This window comes from Mobula birostris, chromosome 6, assembly GCF_030028105.1.
Source record: "Mobula birostris isolate sMobBir1 chromosome 6, sMobBir1.hap1, whole genome shotgun sequence".
NCBI lineage: Eukaryota > Metazoa > Chordata > Chondrichthyes > Myliobatiformes > Myliobatidae > Mobula > Mobula birostris.
Genome location: NC_092375.1, coordinates 115997137 through 116020811, shown reverse-complemented (window position 1 = coordinate 116020811; position 23675 = coordinate 115997137). Strand labels below are relative to the sequence as shown.

The window sequence follows — 23675 nt, the reverse complement described above, 5'->3', positions numbered from 1 at the left end:
TAAACCTGCATATCAATAGGCTGTGTTCTTTCAGGAAGAAATATTTGCCACAAAGGTTCACTAGATTGGTATTGATTTATTATTGTCTCAAGTACTGAGATACAGTGACAAGCTTGTCTTGCATACCGTTCACAGATCAAATCATTACAAAGTGCATTGAGGTAGAACAAGGGAAAGCAATAACAGAATGCAGAATGAAGTGTAACAGCTAGTGAAAGAGTGTGGTACAGGGTAATTATAAACTGCAAGATCATAACAAGGTACACTGTGAGGCCAAGAATCCATCTTATCGTATGTTCTGACAGGCTATGTCCTCAGGTTGGGCTCTGGAACTGCTGAGAACATCTTAGGAATGCAGGTTGGACAACTAGGACTGAGAAGAGAAACTCCTTTAGGAACCTGTGGCACTCTCTGCCTCAGATGGCTGTGGTCAAGATAGCCAAGATTGAGAAAATAGTAGGGAAATTATTGGGCCACACACATAAAATTCTGGAGGAACCCAGCAGGTCAGGCAGCATCGTTAGAGGGGTATAAACAGACTGCAGCTGTGTTTCAGGAAATACTTGGAAAATGCAGGGTCCCTTGCAGAGATCTTTGCTTCACCTCTGACCACAGAAGTTCCCGATGTCTCGAGAGTAGCTAATGCGGTACCATTGTTTAAAAAGGGTAGCAAAGACAATCCAAGTGGATGACTCTGATGTAGGTGATAGGGAAATTGATGGCGGAGATTCTGAGGGACAGTATTTACCAGCATTTGAAGAAGCAGGGTTTGATTAAGGACAATCAGCATGAGAAGTTGTGCCTAACAAATCTCTTGAAGTTCTTTAAGGAGTTAACCAAAAGGGTAGATGAGGATAGGGCAGTGGATGTGGCATTGTGCATCTTCAGACTTCTGTACCTCCTCCCTGGTGGTATAAGAGCATGTCCTGGGTGGTGAGAGTACTTAATGTTGGATATGCCTTCTTAAGGTGTCACCTCTTGAAGATGCCCTCGATGGAGGGGAAGCTCGTGCCCATGATGGAGCTGGCTAAGTCTACAACCATTTTCCATTTTTTCCAATCTTGTCCATTGGCCCCTCCATACCAGACAAAGTTGCAACCAGTCAGAATGCTCTCCACAATTCATCTGTTGAAATTTGCTGAAGTGTTCAGTGACATACCTTAGCTCTTCAAACTCCTAATGAAGTATAGCTGCTGGCACGCCTTCTTCGTGAGTACATCAATATGTTGCGCCCAGAATACATCTTCAGAAACATTGAGGTTCAAGTGGAAGGGAATTTGGGAGGGAGAGGAGGACTGAGGGCTGAGAGGAGCAAATACTCCAGAATTTGTGTGTGTCTGAGGGCTATTCCCACAGAAAAACTAATGGACTGATATTTCCTTAACTGATATCTACTTGGAGTACTGTGCCCGCTTGTGGTCGCCTCATTATAGGAAGGATGTGGAAGCTTTGGAGAGGGTGCAGAGGAGATTTGCTGTCTGGATTAGAGGGCATGTCTTAAGAGGATAGGTTGAGCGAGCTAGGGATTTTTTCTCTTTGGAGTGAAGGAGAGTGAGAGGTGATTTGATAGAGGTGTATAGATGATAAGAGATAGAGGTCGAGTGATAGAGTGAGTGTTAGAGATAGAGTGCACAGCTAGAGAATGGAATAATACAAGGGGGCATAAGTTGAAGGTAACTGAAGGAAAGTAAAGAAGGGATATCAGAGCTACAATAGGCTTCTTACACAGAGTGGTGGATGCATGTAACCCGCTGACAGGGTGGTGGTGAACAGTTAAGAGACTCTCAGACAGGCACGTGTGATAGAAAATGGATGACTACGTGGGAGGAAAAGGTTAGATTGATCTTACATTGAAATGTCGGCACAACGTCATGAGACAAAGGGCCTGTGCTGTGCTGTACTGTTTCATGTTCTCTGTTCATTACAGGTCTCAGGAAGCTGGAAGCATTTTTCGTATTCCTGATTGGGATTATGGCCATCACCTTCGGATACGAGGTACGGATTTGGAAACTGTGCTGTGGGAGGAAGAAATTAAAACCAGGGAAATGTACAGTAGCATCACAGGGAATCTCATCGCCCACCAGCAGTCCAACAACCCACAATCCTAACTCTGTCCGAGACCTTTCCACTGTCCCATTCTCAGCAACAACAGGGATGTTCATGGATCGGGAGGGACATTAGCTGCAGGGTGCTGTGATGTGAGATGGTGTAGGTTGGAGGAGGCGGGAGGACACTGGGCTCTGGTCAGAATGGGGCGAGATAGAGTGGACTGCAATTCAGTGAGGGTTGGAAAAGTTGGACACTGGGATTCAGCAGGGAGGGAGAATAATGAGGTAGCTCTCATGGGTTCAAGGACTAATCAGAAATCTGATGGCAGAGGGGAAGAAACTGTTCCTAAAACATTCACGGTGTGTCTCTGGGTTCCTGTGCTTTTTCACCGATAGTAGTAATGAGAAGAGGACATGTTTTGGAATTGTGGGGATCCTTAATGATGGATGCCACTTCTTCAGGTAGTTCTTTGACTGGGGTCAAAGGTATGGCCTGCTAATCCTGAGCCTAACACTGACCCCCCCCCTTCCCCCCCAGCAGAAGCAGTCTCCCTACGTCTGAGTCTTCCACTCAGAGCCCTGGTGTTGCACCCACCCTCTCAATGTGGTACACCACTGATTCACAGCCTGTGTCCTGGTCCCTTGGCCAATGGCAGTGTAATGGTAACGTAATGCTTTACAGTGCCGGCTGCAGGACCAGGATCACACAGCACAGCAATCCAAGCTGGCCAGATGTCTCACCTAACCTACTTCCATTCGCCAGCTTTTGGCCCAAATCCTTCTAAGCATTTCAATTCCATGTACCTGTCCAACTGTCTTTTAAAATCTCTTATTGCTCCTGCCTTCAACCACTTCCTCTGGCACTTGATACCACATAGATACCACCCTTTGTGTAAAACATATTGCCTCTCAGGGTCATCTCACCTCAACACTGTGCCGTCTTCTTCTTGATAGCCCAGCCCTAGGAAAAGGACTGTGCATTCACCCTGTCTATGTCCCTTTTATGTATCTCTATAAGATGGTTTCTTTGTCTTCTACACTCTAAGGAATAAAGTCCTAGCCTGTCCAACGTCTCCCTATAAACTCAGTCCTGGCGACATCCTTGTAAACCTTTTCTGCATCCTTTGCCAGTTTAATAACATCATTTCTATACCAGGGTGACGAAAACTGAACACAATTCTCCAGTTGCAACCTCGCCAATCTGGTGGTTGTAGGGTAATAACTGTTCCCTTTGTGTTCCTTTTTTCATTGCCTTCACTGTGCACTAGTGTATGTTATAGACACAAGAGATTCTGCACATTCTGTAAGTCCAGAGTAACACCCACAAAATGCTGGAGAAACTCAGGAGGTCAGGCAGCAACTTCATCAGGTCCTGATGAAGAGTCTCAGCCCGAAACGCCGATTCTTCATGTCCTCCCCAGTATCTTCAAAGAGCCTCTATTACCCAGGACATGCCTTCTTCTCATTACTATCATCAGGGAAGAGGTACAGGAGCCTGAAGACACACACTCAACAATTAAGGAACACCTTCTTCCCATCAGATTTCTGAATGGACAATGTACCTTAGTACACGACCTCAATATTTTTTGCTCTCTTTTTGCACCACTTAATTTAATTTAAAAAATTAGATTTCTTGTTGTAATTTATAGTTTCTTTATTATTATGTATCACATTGTGCTGCTGCCATAAAACAAGATTTTACGACATGTGCCGGTGATATTAAAGCTGATTCTGATCTCTCTCTCTCCAGTACGTGGTGGTGAACCCAGACCAGGGCAAAGTGGTGAAGGGATTGTTCTATCCATACTGCGCAGGGTGCGACAGTAATGATCTACTTCAGGCAGTGGGCATTATTGGGGCAATTATAATGCCACATAATATCTACCTCCACTCAGCACTGGTCAAGGTAAGTAGCTGTGTTACAAAGATCCCACAGATAAGGAAAGAAAAACCAAGATCCCCAACAGCATGTTTAGTCTATTCCTGATTTTATCCTGCTCCCCATAGTCCCATCAACTTCCCCTGGATTTTTCTGTTCAGCTACACACTTTGAGGAGTTTAAAGAAGTCAATTAATTTGCCATCTTTGGGATGTGGGAGAAAATCAGAGCATTTCTGCCATCAGGCATGAGGGTCAGGTGCCTGAACACCCAAACCTCGATGCCGAACTGCAGTTCTTCCCCACTACCGCCAGGTTCTTGGTGCATTCTCTTTACTATCAGGCAGAAATAAAAACAGTCTATTAGCATGTACCACCAGGCTCAAGGACAGCTTCTGCATCATTCTTATAAGTCTATTAAATGGATCCTTAGTATATTAAATTGAACTTTTGACCTCACAATCTACTTTGCTATGATCTCGCACCTTATTGTCTGCCTGCACTTTACTTTCTCTGGAATTGTACCACCCTGCACTCTGTTATTATTTTGTCTTACTCTATCACAGTGTACTGTTGTAATTAATTAATCTGTATGGACAAGTTGCATTTATATTTTTTATACTTAGAGTATGGTAATAGTCCCTTCCAGCCCATGAGCCTGTGCTGCCCAATTACACCCACCTGACTAATTAATCTACTAGCCTCTACGGTTTTGGGATATAGGTGTCATGGTCCAGTCCGTGAAATCCACATTCCAGTTCACAGTCCGGTCCATGTTCCTTATTCCAGGTTTTCCAATTTTCCCCAGTTTCTGCTGAGGCAGCTGATTTTTGTTTGGGCTGGCTTCATAAGTACCTTCAGGATTCAGCCTCTAGCTGCTGGATTGTCCCTGTCCCTGTCCCTGTCCCTGTCCCTGTCCCCCTCCCCCCACCCCCTGAAGCCTTGCCTTGCCTCGCTGGTAACCCTCGTCTGCACCGCTGTCAAGTTCCATCGCCAGAGCAAGATAAGGAACTGTCTATCATTGTTTTGATCTGTCTCTGTGTCCACGCCTTCACTAGGTAGGTCCGTCTGTCTGCCACTACCTTGTGTTGGGAACGGTCTGTATCCATGCCTTTGTTAGGTAGGTCCGGCCGTCTGCCACTACCTTGTGTTGAGAACTGTCTGTATCCACACCTTTGCTAGGTAGGTCCAGCCATCTCCCGCTACCTTGTGTTGAGAACCATCTTGTCGTATTCTGCATTCTGTGTAATGAGTCCCGGCCTTACGTCCTGTACCCAAGGAGGACTCCCGACTCTGTGTTCTGTGTATGAGTCCTGGCCCTATGCCCTGTTTCCAAGGAGAGGTCCCGGCTCTGTGTTCTGTGTATGAGTCCCGGCCCTATACCCTGTTTCTAAGGAGGGGTCTCGGCTCTGTGTTCCATGTTTCTGCTCTCCCAAGACCGAGGCTCTGTGTTCCATGTTCCTGCTCTCCCAAGACCGAGGCTCTGTGTTCCATGTTCCTGCTCTCCCAAGACCATGTCATGTCCTTACCTAGTTCCGGGGTCTGAGCCCGAGTCAAGACCCAGGTTCTGGGTCCTTGTCCAGTCTCTGGCTTCGAGTCCATTTCCAGGCTCCTAGTTCCAAGTTCCATGTCCTGGTTCCGCTATCCTGGTCAAGTCCTAGCCCAGGCCTTGAATCCTTGTCTCGTCCAGGGCCTGTTTCATGTCCAGCATCCTTTTTTCCCCACTTCCCTTGCTTTTGTCCCTAACTCTAGTCCAGTTCCTAGTACTTCAGTGACTGTGTCTTGCATTTGGGTCCGCCCCCAGTGCCCCCACCCCCTTATGACAATAGGAGGAAACCGGAGCACTTGGTGGGAACCCATGCGTTCATGGGGAGAATATACAAACTCCTTACAGAGAGAATTGAACCTAGGTCACCAGTGCTGTAATAGTGTTACTCTAACCACTGCACTGTCGTGCAGCCGCAACATATTTTCATCGTACCTCGGTACGTGTGACTATAATAAACCAATTTATTAACGTACCAGTGTCCCTAACCCTGGCAGCTTTTCACTGCAACCTGACCAGAGCACTTAACTAGAGCCTGACCACAGTACGTTACTGATCCACATCTTACAATAACACCTTCCAGGTAACAACATATCTCAGAGTACTTCACAGACTAACAAAAAACCACTTATGGAGATATCCATGGACCTGCTCAAGCAGTTCAAAGCCAAAGCAAGGTTATTATCAACGTATGTAAACGTCACCATATACCACCCTGAGATTCATTTTCATGACAGCATTCACAGCAGAACAAAGAAATACAATAGAATCAATGAAAGATTATAAACAAAGACCGACAAAGAACACGGCTGAGATGGGCTTTCAGGAGCAAGCTAAGGGAAGAGAGGAAGAGCTGGAGTTTTGGTCTCATTAGGTACCCAAGGTTCGTGGAAGCTCAGATTGTGAATAAATCAGCAAAGATGTGCTGGGGAGTTCACAAGTGTGGCCATGCTTCCGATACCAAAACAGAATGCCCGTATCTCACTGACCCTATCCACGCAATACATCATTGGAATATTGGAGGAAACTGGAACACCTGGTGGAAACTCAGGTGACCATGGGGAGAATGTACAAACTTCTTACAAACAGTGATGGGAATCAACCTCTGATTGGTGATTACTGGTGCAGTAAAGAGATTGTGATAATTGCCACATTACCATGCCACATTTTCCTACCTTCTCCCCATAACCTTTCATGCCCTGACTAATCAAGACTTATCAACCTCTGCTTTAAGTATACCCAGTGACTCAATGAATTCCACAGACTCAGTACCCTCTGACCAAGGAAATTCTTTCTCATCTCAATTCTGTAGGGATATGTAATCTGACACTGTGTCCTCCGGACTTGGACTCCCCCACTATAGGAAACACCCAATTCATGTCCACTTTATCTAGGCCTTTCAATGATCTCCAGTAATTCATCCCATCTCTCTCCCAATCTGCAGTCTCGGAAGGTCGACCACTCCAATTCGGCTGCTGTGAGGGAAGCAAATATGTACTACTTCATAGAGTGCTCCATCGCCCTGTTCATCTCCCTGCTGATCAACCTGTTTGTGATTTCTGTATTTGGAAAAGCCTTCTACAAGAAGAGCAACATGGATGTGGTAAGTGTGGGTCAGACTGTATTGTGAGTCAGACTGTAGTGTGGCTCAGACTGTACTGTGGGTCAGACTGTAATGTGGGTCAGATGAAGTGTGGCTCAGACTGTACTGTGCTGTGGGTTAGACAGTCGTGTGGGACAGACTGTAGTGCGAGTCAGACTGTACTGTACTGTGGGTCAGACTGCAGTGTGGGACACACTATAGTGTGGGTCAGAATATAGTATGTACCGTGGAGAGCATTCTAACTTGGTTGCATCACCATCTGGTATGGAGAGGACACTGCACAGGATCGGAAAAAGCTGCAGAAAGTTGTAAGCTCTGCCAGCTCCATCATGGGCACCAGTCTCCCCAGCGTTGAGAACATCCTCAAAAGGCGATGCCTCGAAAAGGCAGCATCCATCATTAAGGACCCCCATCACCCAGGACATGCCCTCTTCTGATTGCTACCATCAGGGAAATGGTAAAGCAGCCTGAAGACACACACTCAGTGATTCAGGAACAGCTTCGTCCTCTTTACAATTAGATTTCTGAATGGACAATGAACCCATGAACACAACCTCACTATATTTGTTTGCACCTTTTTGGCACTATGCATTTAATTTTTTATAGAAACATTATAATTTATAGATCATTTGCATTGTTATGTATTTCAAGGTATGCTCCTGCAAAACAACAAATTTCATGACATGTGCCAGTGATATTAAACCTGATTCTGATTCTGGGTCAGACCTCAGAGAGGGTAGGACCTGATCACAACGCAGCTACCACGCATGGTTAGATGGATCACCATACTCATTGGGTGCTTTCCTCAAGGCTTGTTTGTGGAATCAGAAACTTGTCCCTCAGAAGACCACTAGACACAGGAGCAGAGTTAGGCCAATCAGCTTAACATGTCTACTCTGAAGAAGGAGGACATTCAGACTACTGCCAAGAGGTGGACCATGCAAAACTGGACTGAACAAGAGCACTGGGGACAGATCTGGTCACTGGGGATGGACCTGATCACTTGGGATGGTTCTGGTCACTGGACATCGATCTGGTCACTTGGGATGGATATAGTCACTGGGCATGGACCTGGTCACTGAGGATAGATTTGCTCACTGAGCATAGATCAGGTCATCTGGGAATGACCTGGTCACTTGGGACAGATCTGGTCACTGGCCATGGTTCTGTTCATTTGGGACGGAGCTGGTCACTTGGGATAGATCTGGTCACCGGGGATGGGTCTGATCATTGGGAATGTCATGGTCTGGAACGGGGACTCTTTAAATTTACTTTGTTTATGTTACGATCTGGACCGTTGACTCCCTGTTTCCCTTTGGTTCCCTGTTTTCCCGTGTCCCTCGGCTTTGGTGATTGGAGGCAACTTACTCTCGACTGAACCAGTAGTTCATAGTCTCCAGCTTTCAGCCGTTCGGCGTGAGAGCGTCTGCAAAGTCACCAAAGGTATAGCGTGCCAATGTCATCTAGCCAGAGCAAGCCTAGGCTCCGCCCGAAGCGAGTGCTGGTAATTCGCCTTTCCTCACCTGAGCACCCCTGTCAAGTTACCTCACTAAAGCGAGCCTGCAAAGTTTCCTCACCGAGGTGGGTCCGTCAGGTGACTCACCGGAGGGAATCAAGAACCGCTGTCTACTGTTCCCGGGCCAAGTCGAGAGCTCGCCACTACCCGGAGGCTTCAAGTCAAGTCCTGGCTCCAGGTGCATTCAAGTACCAAGTCAAGTACCAAGTCAAGTCCCGTCCCTGGCGGCATCCAAGTTCTGAGTCAAGACCTGGCCCTGGCGGTCTGTGATTCCTGTCCTACCCCCCGTCTGAATCCCTTCTCTGCCCCTCTCGCCTCTAGCCCTCGTCTGCAGCCCTCGCCTGTTCCTCTGTCTAGTTCTATCGCCGGAGCTAGATTGGTACTGTCTGGTGTTCTTTCGTGTTGGTCTTGTCTTGTCCTCGCCTCCGTGGGGTAAGTCAGGCCGTCTTGCCGTTACCCCACGGGGGGTCATGAGTCTCGGCCCTATGTCCTGTTCCCAAGGAGGGGTCCCGACTCTGTGTTCTGTGTATGTGTCCATGGTTCCATGTACCTGCTCTCCAGAGACCGAGGCTCTGCGTTCCCATGTTCCTCCTCTCCCTAGCCCATGTCATGTCCTTGCCTGGTTCGGGGATCTGATTCCAAGTCCTAGCCCAGACCCTTGTCCCAGCCTAGTCGTAGTCCTGAGTCCTTGTCCAGTTCGCTATTCCTGCTTCTGCTTTGCTCTCCTGGTATCAAACAATAAACTCAATTTACTTAACCTCACAAGATGTGTCTTGCATTTGGGCCCACCCTTGCTCCCAATGCCCCACAACTGTGACAGGGAATGAATCTGGTCACCAGACCACAGGAAGGACGTGACTGCCCCAGTGAGGGCATGAAGGGAGATTTACAAGGGTGTTATCCAGGCTGGAGATTTCTTGTTCTGAGAGGACACTGTTCACACTGGAGCTGTTATTGGGACAGAAGAGGCTGAGGAGAGGTTTAACTGAGCTGTGAACAGTGATGGGAGGTCCAAGCAAGTTGAATGGGAAGGAGCGGCTCCCCCCAGCTCAGAGATCCGTATCTGGCGATTGAGGTTTATTGTCAGAAAGATGAATGGAAATGTTTTTCACCCAGTGACCAGGGTTCGGGAAGTTAACCTTTGAGAGTAGATTGGAGACAAAAATCCTCTTCATATGTAGTACGTTCTCAGGGAGCGGTGTCCTGCAGGTGCCCGGGGCAAGGGTAGGGAGATGGGATTGACCAGATTGGCCTAGTCCATGCAGCATGGATCCTGGTGTGGTTTTCTATATTATCTGCACGTCGAGAGAGCGGGTGGTCCAGTTACTGGTCCTGAGGCCTACATAGCCCTGCTTCATGAGTACAGGAAGAGAGAGGATGAATGTGATGTTGGTGAAGTGGGTGCAAAGACCACAAGACCACCACATGTGAGTAGAGGCCTATTCGACCCATTGAGTCTGCTTCCCCATTCTATTATGGCTGATTTTTATCCCTTTCGACCCCCCCCTTCTCCCCATAACCTTTGACTCCCTTACTAATCAAGAACCAATCAAACTCCGCTCCACAGCCACCTACGCCAATCAATTCCACCAATTCACCACCCTTTGGCAAATAAGATTGCTCCTCATCTCTGTTCTAAAGGTACGTCCTTCTATTCTGAGGCCGTGCTCTCTGGTCATAGACTCTCCCACTGTAGGAAACATCCTCCGCATGTCAACTCTATCTCGGGCTTTCAATATTCAGTGTTCCCTAGGTTTCAATGAGACTCCCCCCCTCCCCATGTTTCTAAAATGCATGACTTGGTGGGGGGGGGGAGTCTGAGGCAGGAACTTCAGGGAACAACAGTTTCTGGGATGGTCAGGACAACAGAAAAGGTTGTTGGCTGCTGTCTACCATCACTGCAGGGCTTGTCTGTATCCAGAACAAAGAAATGGCAGGAAAAACCATCACAGACACAACCCACTCTGCAAATGGATTCTGGATTGTAGGAGATGGAGGGCTGACTTTGTTTATAAGATTACAAGGCATTGTTATTTCACAGGACCTCATGTGGGAGGACTATGTCTCCTTCATTAACAAGAACGCTTAGCAGAAGATGTACTTCTTGCAGCAGCTGGTAAAATTCCATCTTTCCCAGAACATACTGGTGTCATCCTAGAGAGCATCCTGAGCAGCTGCGTCACTGCCTGGTTCGGGAATTTCACAGTCTCGGATTGCAAGACCCTGCAGCGGATAGTGAGGTCAACTGAGAAGATCATTGGGGTGTCTCTTCCCGCCATTACAGACGTTTACATCACATGCTGCATCCATAAAGCAAACGGCATTATGAAGGACCCCACGCACCCCTCATACAAACTCTTCTCCCTCCTGCCATCTGGCAAAAGGCACCGAAGCACTCGGGCTCTCACGACCAGACTAAGTAACAGTTTCTTCCCCCAAGCCATCAGACTCCTCAACACCCAGAGCCTGGACTGACACCAACCTACTGCCCTCTACTGTGCATATTGTCCTGTTTATTACTTATTGTAGTGCCTGCACTGTTTTGTGTACTTTATGCAGTCCTGGGTAGGTCTGTAGTCTAGTGTAGTTTTGTGTTGTTTTACATAGTTCAGTGTAGTTTTTGTATTGTTTCATGTAGCACCACGGTCCTGAAAAACATTGTCTCGATTTTACTGTGTACTGTACCAGCAGTTATGGTCGAAATGACAGTAAAAAGTGACTTGACTTGACTTGACATTAGTCAATACCGTCTGGTTTGGTGCAGCGTCCTCACAAAGTACAGAAGCTACAGTCAGGTGATCAGAAAAGTTGGCAGCAGTCTACCATCACTGCAGGACTTGCATGTACCCAGGACAAAGAAATGTGCTAAAAATCATTGTGGGTACCACCCATCCTGCCAACTGTCGTTTCAGAATCGGATACAGAATCAAAATCAGATTTAATATGTCATGAAATTTGTTGTTTTGCAGCAGCAGTACCATGCCATACATAATAAACAAATAAATACTCCAGTCCCTATATACTTCCATCCCCCATCAGAAAGGTGTCCAGTCCCTATATGCTTCCATCCTCCATCAGGAAGGTCTCAAAGCTCGTCGCTTCTTTTTGGATTCCAGACCTAACCAGTTCCCCTCTACCACCACTCTGCTCCGTCTAGCGGAATTAGTCCTTACTCTTAATAATTTCTCCTTTGGCTCCTCCCACTTCCTCCAAACTAAAGGTGTAGCTATGGGCACCCATATGGGTCCCAGCTATGCCTGCCTTTTTGCTGGCTTTGTGGAACAGTTCATGTTCCAAGCCTATTCTGGTATCTGTCCCCCACTTTTCCTTCGCTACATCAACGACTGCATTGGCGCTGCCTCCTGCACGCATGCTGAGCTCGTTGACTTCATTAACTTTGCCTCCAACTTTCACCCTGCCCTCAAGTTTATCTGGTCCATTTCCGACACCTCCCTCCCCTTTCTAGATCTTTCTGTCTCTGTCTCTGGAGACAGCTTATCTACTGATGTCTACTATAAGCCTACTGCCTCTCACAGCTATCTGGACTAATCTTCTTCCCACCCTGTCCCTTGCAAAAATGCCATCCCCTTCTCGCAGTTCCTCCTTCTCAGCCACATCTGCTCTCAGGATGAGGCTTTTCATTCCAGGATGAGGGAGATGTCCTTCTTTTTTAAAGAAAGGGGCTTCCCTTCCTCCACCATCAACTCTGCTCTCAAACGCATCTCCCCCATTTCACACACATCTGCTCTCACTCCATCCTCCCACCACCCCACTAGGAATAGGGTTCCCCTGGTCCTCACCTACCACCCCACCAGCCTCCGGGTCCAACATATTATTCTCCGTAACTTCCGCCACCTCCAACGGGATCTCACCACTAAGCACATCTTTCCCTCCCTCTCTCTCTCTGCTTTCCACAGGGATCACTCCCTACGCGACTCCCTTGTCCATTCGTCCCCCCCATCCCTCCCCACTGATCTCCCACTTATCCTTGTAGGCGGAACAAGTTGTACACATGCCCTTACACTTTCTACCTTACCACCATTCAGGGCCCAGACAGTCCTTCCAGGTGAGGCGTCACTTCACCTGTGAGTCGGCTGGGGTGATATACTGCGCCTGGTGCTCCGATGTGGCCTTCTATATATTGGCGAGACCCGACGCAGACTGGGAGATCATTTCGCTGAACACCTACGCTCTGTCCACCAGAGAAAGCAGGATCTCCCAGTGGCCACACATCTTAATTCCTCGTCCCATTCCCATTCTGATATGTCTGTCCATGGCCTCCTCTACTGTAAAGATGAAGCCACACTCAGGTTGGAGGAACAACACCTTATATTCTGTCTGGGTAGCCTCTAACCTGATGGCATGAACATTTACTTCTCTAACTTCCGCTAATGCCCCACCTCCCCCTCGTACCCCATCTGTTATTTATTTATAAACACACATTCTTTTTCTCTCTCTCCTTTTTCTCCCTCTGTCCCTCTCACTATACCACTTGCCCATCAGCTGGGTTCCCTCCCACTTTTCTTTCTTCCCGGACCTCCTGTCCCATGATCTCCTCATATCCCTTTTGTCTATCACCTGTCCAGCTCTTGGCTCCATCCCTCCCACTCCTGTCTTCTCCTATCATTTTGGATCTCCCCCTCCCCCTTTCACTTTCAAATTCCTTACTCACTCTTCCTTCAGTTAGTCCTGACGAAGGGTCTCGGCCCGAAACGTCGACTGTACCTCTTCCTAGAGGTGCTGCTTGGCCTGCTGTGTTCACCAGCAACTTTGATATGTGTTGCTACAATAAGAAATATATTTTTAAAAATTAAATTAAATAAATAGTGCAAAAAGAGAGCACAAAACATAGTGAGGTAGCGTTTATGGGTTCATTGCCCATTGAGAAATCTGCTGGCAGAGGGCAAAAAGCTGTTCCTGAAATGCTGATTGTGTATCTTCAAGACCTTGTATTTCTTCCTTGATTTCAGCTATGAGAAGAGGCATGTTCTGTATGATGGCGGTCTTTAATGATGGATGCTACCTTTTTGAGGCATCGCCTTTCAAAGGTGGCCTCAATGCTGGGGAGGCTAGTGCCCATGATGGATTTGGCTGAGTTTACAATCTTGTGCAGCTTTTTCCAGTCCTTTTCAAAGCCTCACTCTGGAAAGCACTAAGGGGCTATTAAAGCAAGAACTTAACGCCATCTTAAAAATTCCCGTCAGGGACAAAGTTAAGTAGCATCCATGCCAGAAGGCACAGCCACAGAACAGACAGATGTTCATTTGGAACAGAGATGTGAAGGAATTTCTTTAGCCGGAATCTGGTGGATCTGTGGAATTCATTGCCACAGACAGCTGTGGAAGCAACGTCACTGAGTATATTTAAAGTGGAGGTTGATAGGCTGTTGGTTAATTAGGGTGTCAAATGTTGCAGGAAGAAGGTAGGAGAATGGGATAGAGAGGGATAATAAATCAGCCATGATCAGGGTGGAGATACGTCTCTGCCAAAGGAGGTGTAAGGTGCTCCTTCCTTCTGCTAACCTGCAGGTCACCCTTGGGCAAGGTGTAGCACCTGCTTAGCCCCCTGATCAGGGTCACAAGGGGGCAGGTGGTGGATGGTCGTATGAGCAGCTGGTGCAAATCTCAAATCCTGGTTATGCGACCACTGATGCCAGACAGACAATCTCTGAAGAGTACTGATAGTAGCTGAGGTCACCCGTCTTGTAAAGACACTGCCCAGAAGAAGGTAATGGCAAATCACTTCTGTAGAAAAATTTGCCAAGAACAATCATGGTCATGGATAAAGCAACAACATGAAGGGGTTCTTCCCCACAGGCAACAATCCCTCATTTGGTAGACAGATAAAAGACTGATGGAATACCATAATCACCCACGTCATTAAACACGGCAAATAATGAGTATAGCAGAGCAGACTCGATGGGCTGAGTGGCCTAACTCTGCTCCCATTTTTTATGGTTTTATGGTCTTATGCTGCACCATTGCATGGTACGGAAACTGCACTGTGGTGGACAAGAAGAGTTTACAACGAGCAGATAAAACTGTCCAATACATCATTAGCACCAGCCAACCCACCATCAAGAACATATATACAGCAAGGCGCCAGAAAAAGGCCAGCGGTATCATGAAGGATTCCACCCGCCCTGCTCGTGAACGGTTTGCCCCACTCCCATCAGGGAGGAGGCAATGCAGGTTCCTTGCCAGGCCACCAGACAACATAGTTGACTACACAGGTCGATAAGGTGGTTATAAGACGTATGGCATGTTTGCTTTTATTAGTCCAGATGCTGAGTTCAAAAGTCAGGAAGTTATGTTGCATCTTTATAAAACTCTAGTAAGGCTGCACTTGGAGTATTGCACACAGTTCTGGTCCCCCCCCCCCCCCCCAATTAAAGGAAGGATGCTGAGGTTGTAGAGAGGGGCAGAACTTGTTTACAAGGATGTTGCATGGATTAGAGGGCATGCGCTATAATGAGAGGGCGGACAAACGTGTGTTGTTTTCTCCGGAGTGAGGAAGGCTAAGGGGCGATCTGATAGAGATGTATAAGATTATGAGAAACATACACAGAGTAGACAGACAATATCATTTTCCCAGGTTTGAAATGTCTAATACCAGGGGACATGCATTTAAGGTGAGTGGGGTAATTTCAAAGGAGATGTGAGGGAGGGGCAAGTTTTTTACAAAGTTGTGGGTGCGTGGAGTGTGCTGCCTGTGGTGGTGATAGGCAGAAACGTTAGAGTCTTTGAAGAGATGTTTGGATAGACAGATGAATGTGAGGAAAATGGAAAGGATGGACATGGTGTAGGCAGAAGAGATTAGCTTAGTTACCCATTTGATTTCTGCTTTAATTAGTTTGGCATAAAATTGTGGGTCGAAGGGCTTGTTCTTCTGCTGTCCTGTTTTATATCCAATGTTTAGACATTTACTTTCACCAAGCAGTCAGGTTGATCAACACTTCTACGCATTAACCACCCCATCATCCCTCACCACCACTACGTACACATCACCTTGAGTCACATTATGTACGTAGTCTATGTATGGAACAGTTACTTGTACATTGTGTTCTATAAAATTGCTTTCATATTTATATTTATTGTGTTTTTTTTGTTTTTTAATATGCTTTATGCTTAGTATTTCTTTATGCTGCATTGCATCTGGAGTAACAACCGTCTTGTTCTCCTTTACACTCGTGTCTGAAAAATGACAACGAACAATCTTGACTCTTGTCTTTTCCTGCAGTATGAAGTCTGTGCAAACAGCTCAAGTCCTTACATCAATCAGCTGCCCCAGGACAACAGCACCTTGGAGGTGGACATCTTCAAAGGGGTAAGAAGCCAATGACCAGAGGCCACAGTTTAAGAATAAAGGTTAGACCATTTAGAACAGAGTTGAGGAAAAGCTTTCTCACACAGAGGGTTGTGGTTCTCTGCCTCAGAAGGCAATGGAGGCCAATTCTCTGGATTCTTTCAAGAAAGAGTTAGATAGAGCTCTTAAAGATAGCGGAGTGAAGGGATATGGGGAGAAGGCAGGAAAAGGGTAATGATTGTGGATGATCAGCCATGATCACAGTGAATGGCGGTGCTGGCTTGAAGGGCTGAATGGCCTACTCCTGAACCCATTGTCTATTGTCTATTGATCTCTATAGTAAATAAAAACAACCCCGTTTCCCAAACCAATCCACTTCCCACCATATTCCTCGTGCTCACTAACTCGAGAAACGCCGGCTGTTTATTCATTTCTGACCTGCTGAGCTCCTCCACCAATCCTTGTGTGTTCTTCTGGATCTCTCGCGTTTCCGACTGAACCCATCAATGTTCTTGCTTTAAATGTCCCTCCTGGGAACAGACCCCAAACTTCAGATGAATAAGACTCTACATGTCTGTCTTAGGGTCATTTAAGAGACTCCTAGATAGGCTCATGGCTGATAGAAAAATGGATGGTTATGTAGGAGCGAAGGGTTAGATTGATCTTAGAGTAGGGTAAAATGTTGGCACATTATTTGGGGAAGGTTCTGCACTGTGCTGTAATATTCTATGTTCCATCTCATTCCATATTTCATTATCTTTAACTCCCAGGGAACAATCCTCCCAGACAAACTCATCAATTCCTTTTGAGATTGCACTGAAGTTCAGTGAGACTAGAACTAGAGGTCTTAGGTTACGAGTGAAAGGTAAAGTGTTTAAGGGGAACCTGAAGGGGAACTTCTTCACTCAGAGGTGGTGAGAGTGTGGAAAGAGCTGCCAGTGGAAGTGGTGGTTATGGGTTTGATTCAACATTTAGGAGAAATTTGGATAGGTACGTTGATGAGAGGGATATGGAGGGCTATGGTCCAGGTGTGGGTCGATGGCAGAATAATAGTTCGGCAGGGACTGGTCAGGCCAAAGTCCCTGTGTCTGTGCTGTGGTGTTCTATGACTCTAAGATGTCCCGGTGAAGTTTCCACTTTGTACAGCTGTAATTGGACTCCACAAGGGTCGTACAAATGTGAACAAGAAAACTTCAGATTCTGGATTGGGAGGAAGATATCTGGGCTGTTCAAACATGCTCTACTGTTCACCATGATCACAGAGTCACTGATTACACAACCAGGCCCTTCAGCCCACTGAACCCATGCCAATCATCCACCAGCCCCCGGTTCTAATCGTGCTAACTCCATATTAAAGCCCCCACATTCTCAACTTCCCTCCCTCCTCTCCATCTCACCTACACAGCAGGGGTAACTTACAGCTATCGGCCTGACCGTTCACCCTGCTGAGATATGGGAGGAACCATAAAACTCACAGCAGACAAGTACAATGTGTAGATTCCACACGGTCAATGCCATACAACCATAAGACTTAGATGTAGAATTAGGCCCTTTGATCCATCATGCCTGCTTCACTATCATTGCTCATTTATTATTCCCCTCAACCCCATTCTCCTGCCTTCTCCCTGTAACCTTTGATGCCCTGGCTAATCAAGAACCCTTCAGGCTAAGCTTCAAATAAACCCAATGACGTGGCTGCCACAACTATCTGTGGCAATGAATTCTACAGATTCACCACCCTCTGGCTAGAGAAATTCCTCCTCATCCCTGTTCCAAAGGGACATTCTTCTATTCTTGAGGCTGTGCCAGGGGCCACGATTGAATGAAGGCCACTTGAACTGTGAGGCAGCAATTCCACAAGCCCTTTGCCACATTCCTGAACTCCCCCATATTGTCTGATTCCTTTAGTATCCAGAAAACTATATATAGATATAGATAGATTATGAGAACACTCAGTCCTCTTTTATTGTCATTTAGAAATGCATACATGCATTAAGAAATGATACAATGTTTCTCCTGAGTGATATCACAGAAAACAGGACAGACCAAAGACTAACACTGACAAAAACACATAATTATAACATATAGCTACAGCAGTGCAAAGCAATACCATAATTTGATAAAGAGCAGACCATGGGAACAGTAAAAGAAGTCTCAAAGTTCCGAGTCGATTGACTCCCGAGTCCCCGATAGCTACGGCAAAAGGGAGAAACTCCCTGCCATAAACCTCCAGGCACCATCAACTTGCCGATACCTTGGAAGCAGCTGACCCCGAGTCCATCCGTCCGAAAACTCCGAGCTTCTGAGCAGCCTCTCCGATACCACCTCCCGAGCGCCATCCTCTGCCAAGGGCCTTCGACCTCTCCCCGGCCACTGAAACACGCAAAGCCGCGGATTTCGGGGTCTTCAGCTCCAGAGATTCCGGTTACCACACAGTAGCAGCGGCAGCGAAGCAGTCATTTCAGAAGTTTTCCAGATGTTCCGCTGTGCTCTCACGTCTGTCTCCATCAAATCAGGATTGTGCACGGTCCCCTACTTGACAGATAACAGATAACTGATAACTACCAATCTACATTTACTCACTAATGGTTTGTGCCAATAATTAACACAGTCTGAGGATGTGTAGGGCAGCCTGCAAGTGTCACCATGCTTCCAGCACCAGCACAGCATTCCCACAACTCACTAACCCGTAGCCATACGTCTTTGGAACGTGGGAGGAAACCGCAGCTCCCAGGTGTCTGCTCGTGTTTCCAGGCCTGTGTACATGCGTGTTCCTTTTGTTCCAGGGAGTGGTCCTCGGCTGCTACTTCGGAGCTCCCGCTCTCTACATCTGGGCTATTGGCATTCTTGCCGCAGGTCAAAGTTCAACCATGACAGGGACGTATTCCGGACAGTTTGTGATGGAGGTAAGCTGTAAGATCAGCAGTCTCTCCCGTTAATATCCCAGTCAGCATGAGGAGTGAGAGTGCCGTGTGGCATTGGAGAATTCGAGAGGCTCCAGATGAGCTTCACAAGCATGATCCTGGCAATGAAAGTGTTAAAGTATCAGGAACGTTTGATGGCTGTGGGCCTGTAGTCACTGGAGCTTAGAAGAATGAAAGAGGATCCCTTTGAAATCTATCGAATATTAAAAGGCCTAGATAGCGTGAATGTGGAGAGGATGTTTCCCATAATGAATGAGTTTAGGGCCAGATGGATCAGCCTTGGAATACAAGAATGTCCCTTTAGAACAGAGATAAGGAAGAATTTATTTAGCAAATGGGTGGAAATAATTTCCACAGTTGAGAGGATTAATAAATCTGTCATGATGGAATGGTAGAGCAGACTCAATGGGCTGAATGGCCTAATTCTGCTCTTTTGTCTTATGGTCCTATGGTTACGTATGTGGAAGGCTACAGACCTAATGGGGGCAATGGGATCAATGTGGATAGGTAAGGCAACAGTCCAGGTGATAAGCTGACAGAGACAGAATGCAGACATAGTGCCGTCACCCAGGCTGAACATGGCCGTTGAAAGCCTAACTCTCCTTTGTACAGTCTTTCTGTTCAAGCCCAGGAACCAAGGTCACCAAGTACACCAAGACAAGAGGAAGATAGGAACAAAGGATTCTAGGGCAGACTTACGATTGGCCAGTTATTTTACTAATTCTCAAGTACTATTGATCTTTAACATGTAGATTTAAATGGCTATTAACACCCAAAATATTGATTATAATGGTACTTAAACATGCAAGTGATGGGTACCACACACAAAATGCAGGAGGAACTCAGCACGTCAGGCAGCATCTCTGGAAAGGGATAAACAGTGGATGTTATAGGTCAAGATCAGTCCTGATGTAGGGTCTCAGCCCAAAATATCGACTGTTTGTTCCCCTCCATAGATGCTGCCTGACCTGCTGAGTAACTCCAGCATTTTCTGAGTACTCAGGATTTCCAGCATCTGCAGAATCTCTTGTGTTTATGCAAATGATGGGATTCAGATGTGCTCAAAGTTTCTATCGGTATCCAACTAGATAATTTCTGTATAAAAATGTCATTTCTTTGTTCAGGCTTCAGAAAAGCTATCTGACAGGGAGCATGCTGTTCTCCTTGTGTCTGGGTAAATACAGTGTGATTGAGGAACGAGTGCGAGCTGTCAGAGCCCAGATAATCGATAATGACACTTTGCTCACACGCTGTGGGGGGTGGATCGTTGCTGCTTCTTTCTCAACTCCCCCTCTTGATAATGAGGCTTTGCTCACACGCTGTGGGGGGTGGATCGTTGCTGCTTCTTTCTCAACCCTCCCTCTCTCTTGTTTTCCACACTCAGGGCTTCCTCGATTTGTCCTGGTCCAGGTTTAAACGAGTGGTATTAACAAGGGCTCTGGCGATCGTGCCCACAGTGATTGTGGCAGCTTGTCAGGATGTGTCCAAAGTCTCCAACATGAATGATATCCTCAATGTCTTGCAGAGCATTCTGGTAAGGAGAAACAAGATGCTGACCAGATCTGGCCACCCTGTACTGTATACAACCTGAGAATCAGACCACTCGAAAGCTCAGCACTAAAGAGTGGACAATGATGCCTCAAAACAAGACTCAGCCCTGGTCAGGGTCAAATGTACTGTCTCTGCCCTGTGATTAAAACTCTCACCATTCAAGACATGCACTCTTCTCAAGGAGGAAATACAGGAGCCTGAAGACACACACTCGGCCATCAGATTTCTGAATAGACCATGGACCCTGAATATTGCCTCTCTACTTTAATCTCTTTTGCATTACCTATTGATTTTTTAATGTACCTTACAACATACGTAGAACAGTTCAGCACAGTACAGGCCCCTCAGCCCACAATACTGTGCCCATCTTTTAACTTACTCCAAGATCAATCTAACCCTTTCCTCCCACGTAGCCCTCCATTTTACTATATCCATATGCCCAGCTAAGAGTTTCTTAAATGTCCCTAATCATTTATCACCATCCCCGGCAGTGCATTCCACACACCCACCACTCTCTGTGTAAAGAGGTTACCTTTGATATTTCCAGCATACTTCCCTCCTTAAAACTATTCCCCCCTCATTACTTTATACTTTATTGTCACCAAACAATTGATACTAGAATGTACAATCATCACAGCGATATTTGATTCTGCACTTCCCGCTCCCTGGAGTACAAATCGATAGTAAATATTAAAAATTTAAATTATAAATCATAAATAGGAAATAGAAAATGGAAACTAAGGTAGTGCAAAAAAACCAAGAGGCAGGTCCGGATATTTGAAGGGTATGGCCCAGATCCGGGTCAGGATCCGTTCAGCAGTCTTTTCACAGTTGGAAAGAAGCTGTTCCCAAATCTGGTCGTACGAGTCTTCAAGCTCCTGAACCTTCTCCCAGAGGGAAGAGGGACGAAAAGTGTGTTGGCTGGGTGGGTCATGTCCTTGATTATCCTGGCAGCACTGCTCCGACAGTGTGCGGTGTAAAGTGAGTCCACGGACGGAAGATTGGTTTGTGTGATGTGCAGTGCTGTGTTCACGATCTTCTGCAGCTTCTTCCGGTCTTGGACAGGACAACTTCCATACCAGGTTGTAATGCACCCTAGAAGAATGCTTTCTACGGTGCATCTATAAAAATTGGTGAGGGTTTTAGGGGACAGGCCAAATTTCTTTAGTTTTCTCAGGAAGTAAAGGCACTGGTGGGCCTTCTTGGCAGTGGACTCTGCTTGGTTCGTCCAAGTCAGGTCATTTGTGATATTGACCCTGAGGAACTTAAAGCTTTTGACCTGTTCCATTTGCGCACCATTGATGTAAGTTGGGTCGTGCAGTCCGCTACTCCTTCTGAAGTCAACAACCAATTCCTTCGTCTTGCTGACGTTGAGGGATAGGTTATTGTCTTCGCACCATGCCACCAGGTTCCTAATTTCCTCTCTGTACTCAAACTCATCATTACCCGAGATACGACCTACAATTGTTGTGTCATCAGCAAACTTATATATTGAGTTTGATGGAAACTTGGCTACACAATCATGGGTGTACAGCGAGTACAGCAGGGGGCTGAGTACACAGCCTTGTGGGGCACCGGTGCTCAGAGTGATTGTAGAGGAGAGCTTGTCCCCTATTTTTGCAGCCTGGGTCCTGTCTGTGAGGAAATTGAAGATCCAGCTGCAGATCTGAGTGCTAAGGCCCAGATTCCGGAGCTTAGGAATCAGTTTATTTGGAATGATGGTATTAAAGGCAGAGCTGTAGTCAATGAAAAGGAGCCTTATGTATGCGTCTTTATTAGCCACTTTTACCTGAGAAAAGATCTCTGCCTATCTATATCTCTTATCATTTCTTATTGTAACTTATAGTATATTTTAAAGCTTTCCCTGACCTGCAAACCAACAAATTTCACAGTGTGTGTGAGTGATAATAATTCTGAATCTGATTCTGAGAGTAAACCTTGTCCTGAGATCAGCCAGTGGCTACCCAGACTGTTTCACTGGCTGTGATCTGCGCTACGCTCCACCCTCCTTACAGGTTTGGGAGCAGCGCGGCAAAATAAACCATGTGCACGCTCGCACGCATCTGCACGTTACTGGGCCAGCACCCTGAGTCCCATCTGCACAGTAACAGACACAAAACACTGGAGGAACTCAGCAGGTCAGGCAGCGTCGATGGAGGAGAGAAAAGAGTTGACATTGCAGGCTGAGTCCCTCCATCAGGATATCTGCATACCAGGTTCACCAGGATGCTGTCTGGATTTGAGAGTATGAAAGTGGACAAACTCGGGTTGTTTTCTCTGGAATGTCAGGGGCTGAGTGAGGACCTGATAGAACTTTATAAATCATACCATATCGGAATCTTGCCGAATACTACTAAATTGGGGAGATGCGAGTAGGGTGGCATGGTAATGTGGCAGTCGGTGTAAAGCTGCCACAGTGCCAGTTCAGTTCTGACGCCGTCTGTAAGGAGTGTGCATGTTCTCCCCATGACTGTGTGGGTTTCCTCTGGGTGCTCCCGTTTCCTCCCACATTCCAAACATGTATGGGTTACCTTAAGATGATAAGAGGTATAGATCAATTGAACAGCCATTGACTTTTTCCCAGGGTGGAAATGGTTAATACCAGGGGGGCATAATTTAAAATACTGGGAGAAAAGAATAGGGGCATGTCAGAGATAGTTTTTTTACACAGAGAGTGGTGGGTGTGCGGAACACTCTGCCAGGGGTGGTGGTAGAGGCAGATACATTAGGGACATTTAAGAAACTTTAGATAGGCACATGGCTGATAGAAAAGTAGGAGGGAAGGGTTAGAATGACATTGGAGTAAGTTAAAAGGTCGGCACAACATCGAGGGCCAATGTTCTATCACATCTGAAATCCTGTCTGCCCACTACCCTGGACCCCCATCGATTTGCCTATCGCACCAACGGGTCAACAGAGGACGCCATCTCCACGGCACTTCACTCTGCTCTGGCCCACCTGGACAGCCCCAACTCTTACGTCAGAATGCTGTTCATTGACTTTAGTTCGGCATTCAACATTGTGATCCCCTCCAAGCTGATCGCCAAACTTCACCAGCTTGGTATCAGCTCATCCTTCTGCAATTGGACCTTGGACTTTCTGACTAACAGACCCCATCAGTTAAGTTAGACAACCTCTCCTCCTCCACTCTCACCCTGAACACCGGCGTGCCTCAAGGCTGTGTGCTGAGCCCTCTTCTGTACTCCCTTTTCACCAATGACTGAGTTCTTGTACATGGTTCTAACTCCATAATCAAGTTTGCAGATGACACCACAGTGGTTAGCCTGATCAGAAGGGATGACAA

At 46.6% G+C, this 23675-nt stretch overlaps 1 protein-coding gene across 1 annotated transcript in view; it reads left to right on the top strand.

The window, feature by feature from the left end:
* The window catches only part of LOC140199297 (natural resistance-associated macrophage protein 2-like), a 65754-nt gene that overhangs the window by 28722 nt on the left and 13357 nt on the right, over nucleotides 1-23675 (top strand). The window contains exons 7-12 of the mRNA XM_072261112.1: nucleotides 1928-1995; nucleotides 3799-3954; nucleotides 6917-7075; nucleotides 15831-15917; nucleotides 18683-18802; nucleotides 20205-20354. Coding sequence (XP_072117213.1) covers nucleotides 1928-1995; nucleotides 3799-3954; nucleotides 6917-7075; nucleotides 15831-15917; nucleotides 18683-18802; nucleotides 20205-20354 — 740 coding nt within the window. The remainder of the gene's footprint in view (nucleotides 1-1927; nucleotides 1996-3798; nucleotides 3955-6916; nucleotides 7076-15830; nucleotides 15918-18682; nucleotides 18803-20204; nucleotides 20355-23675) is intronic.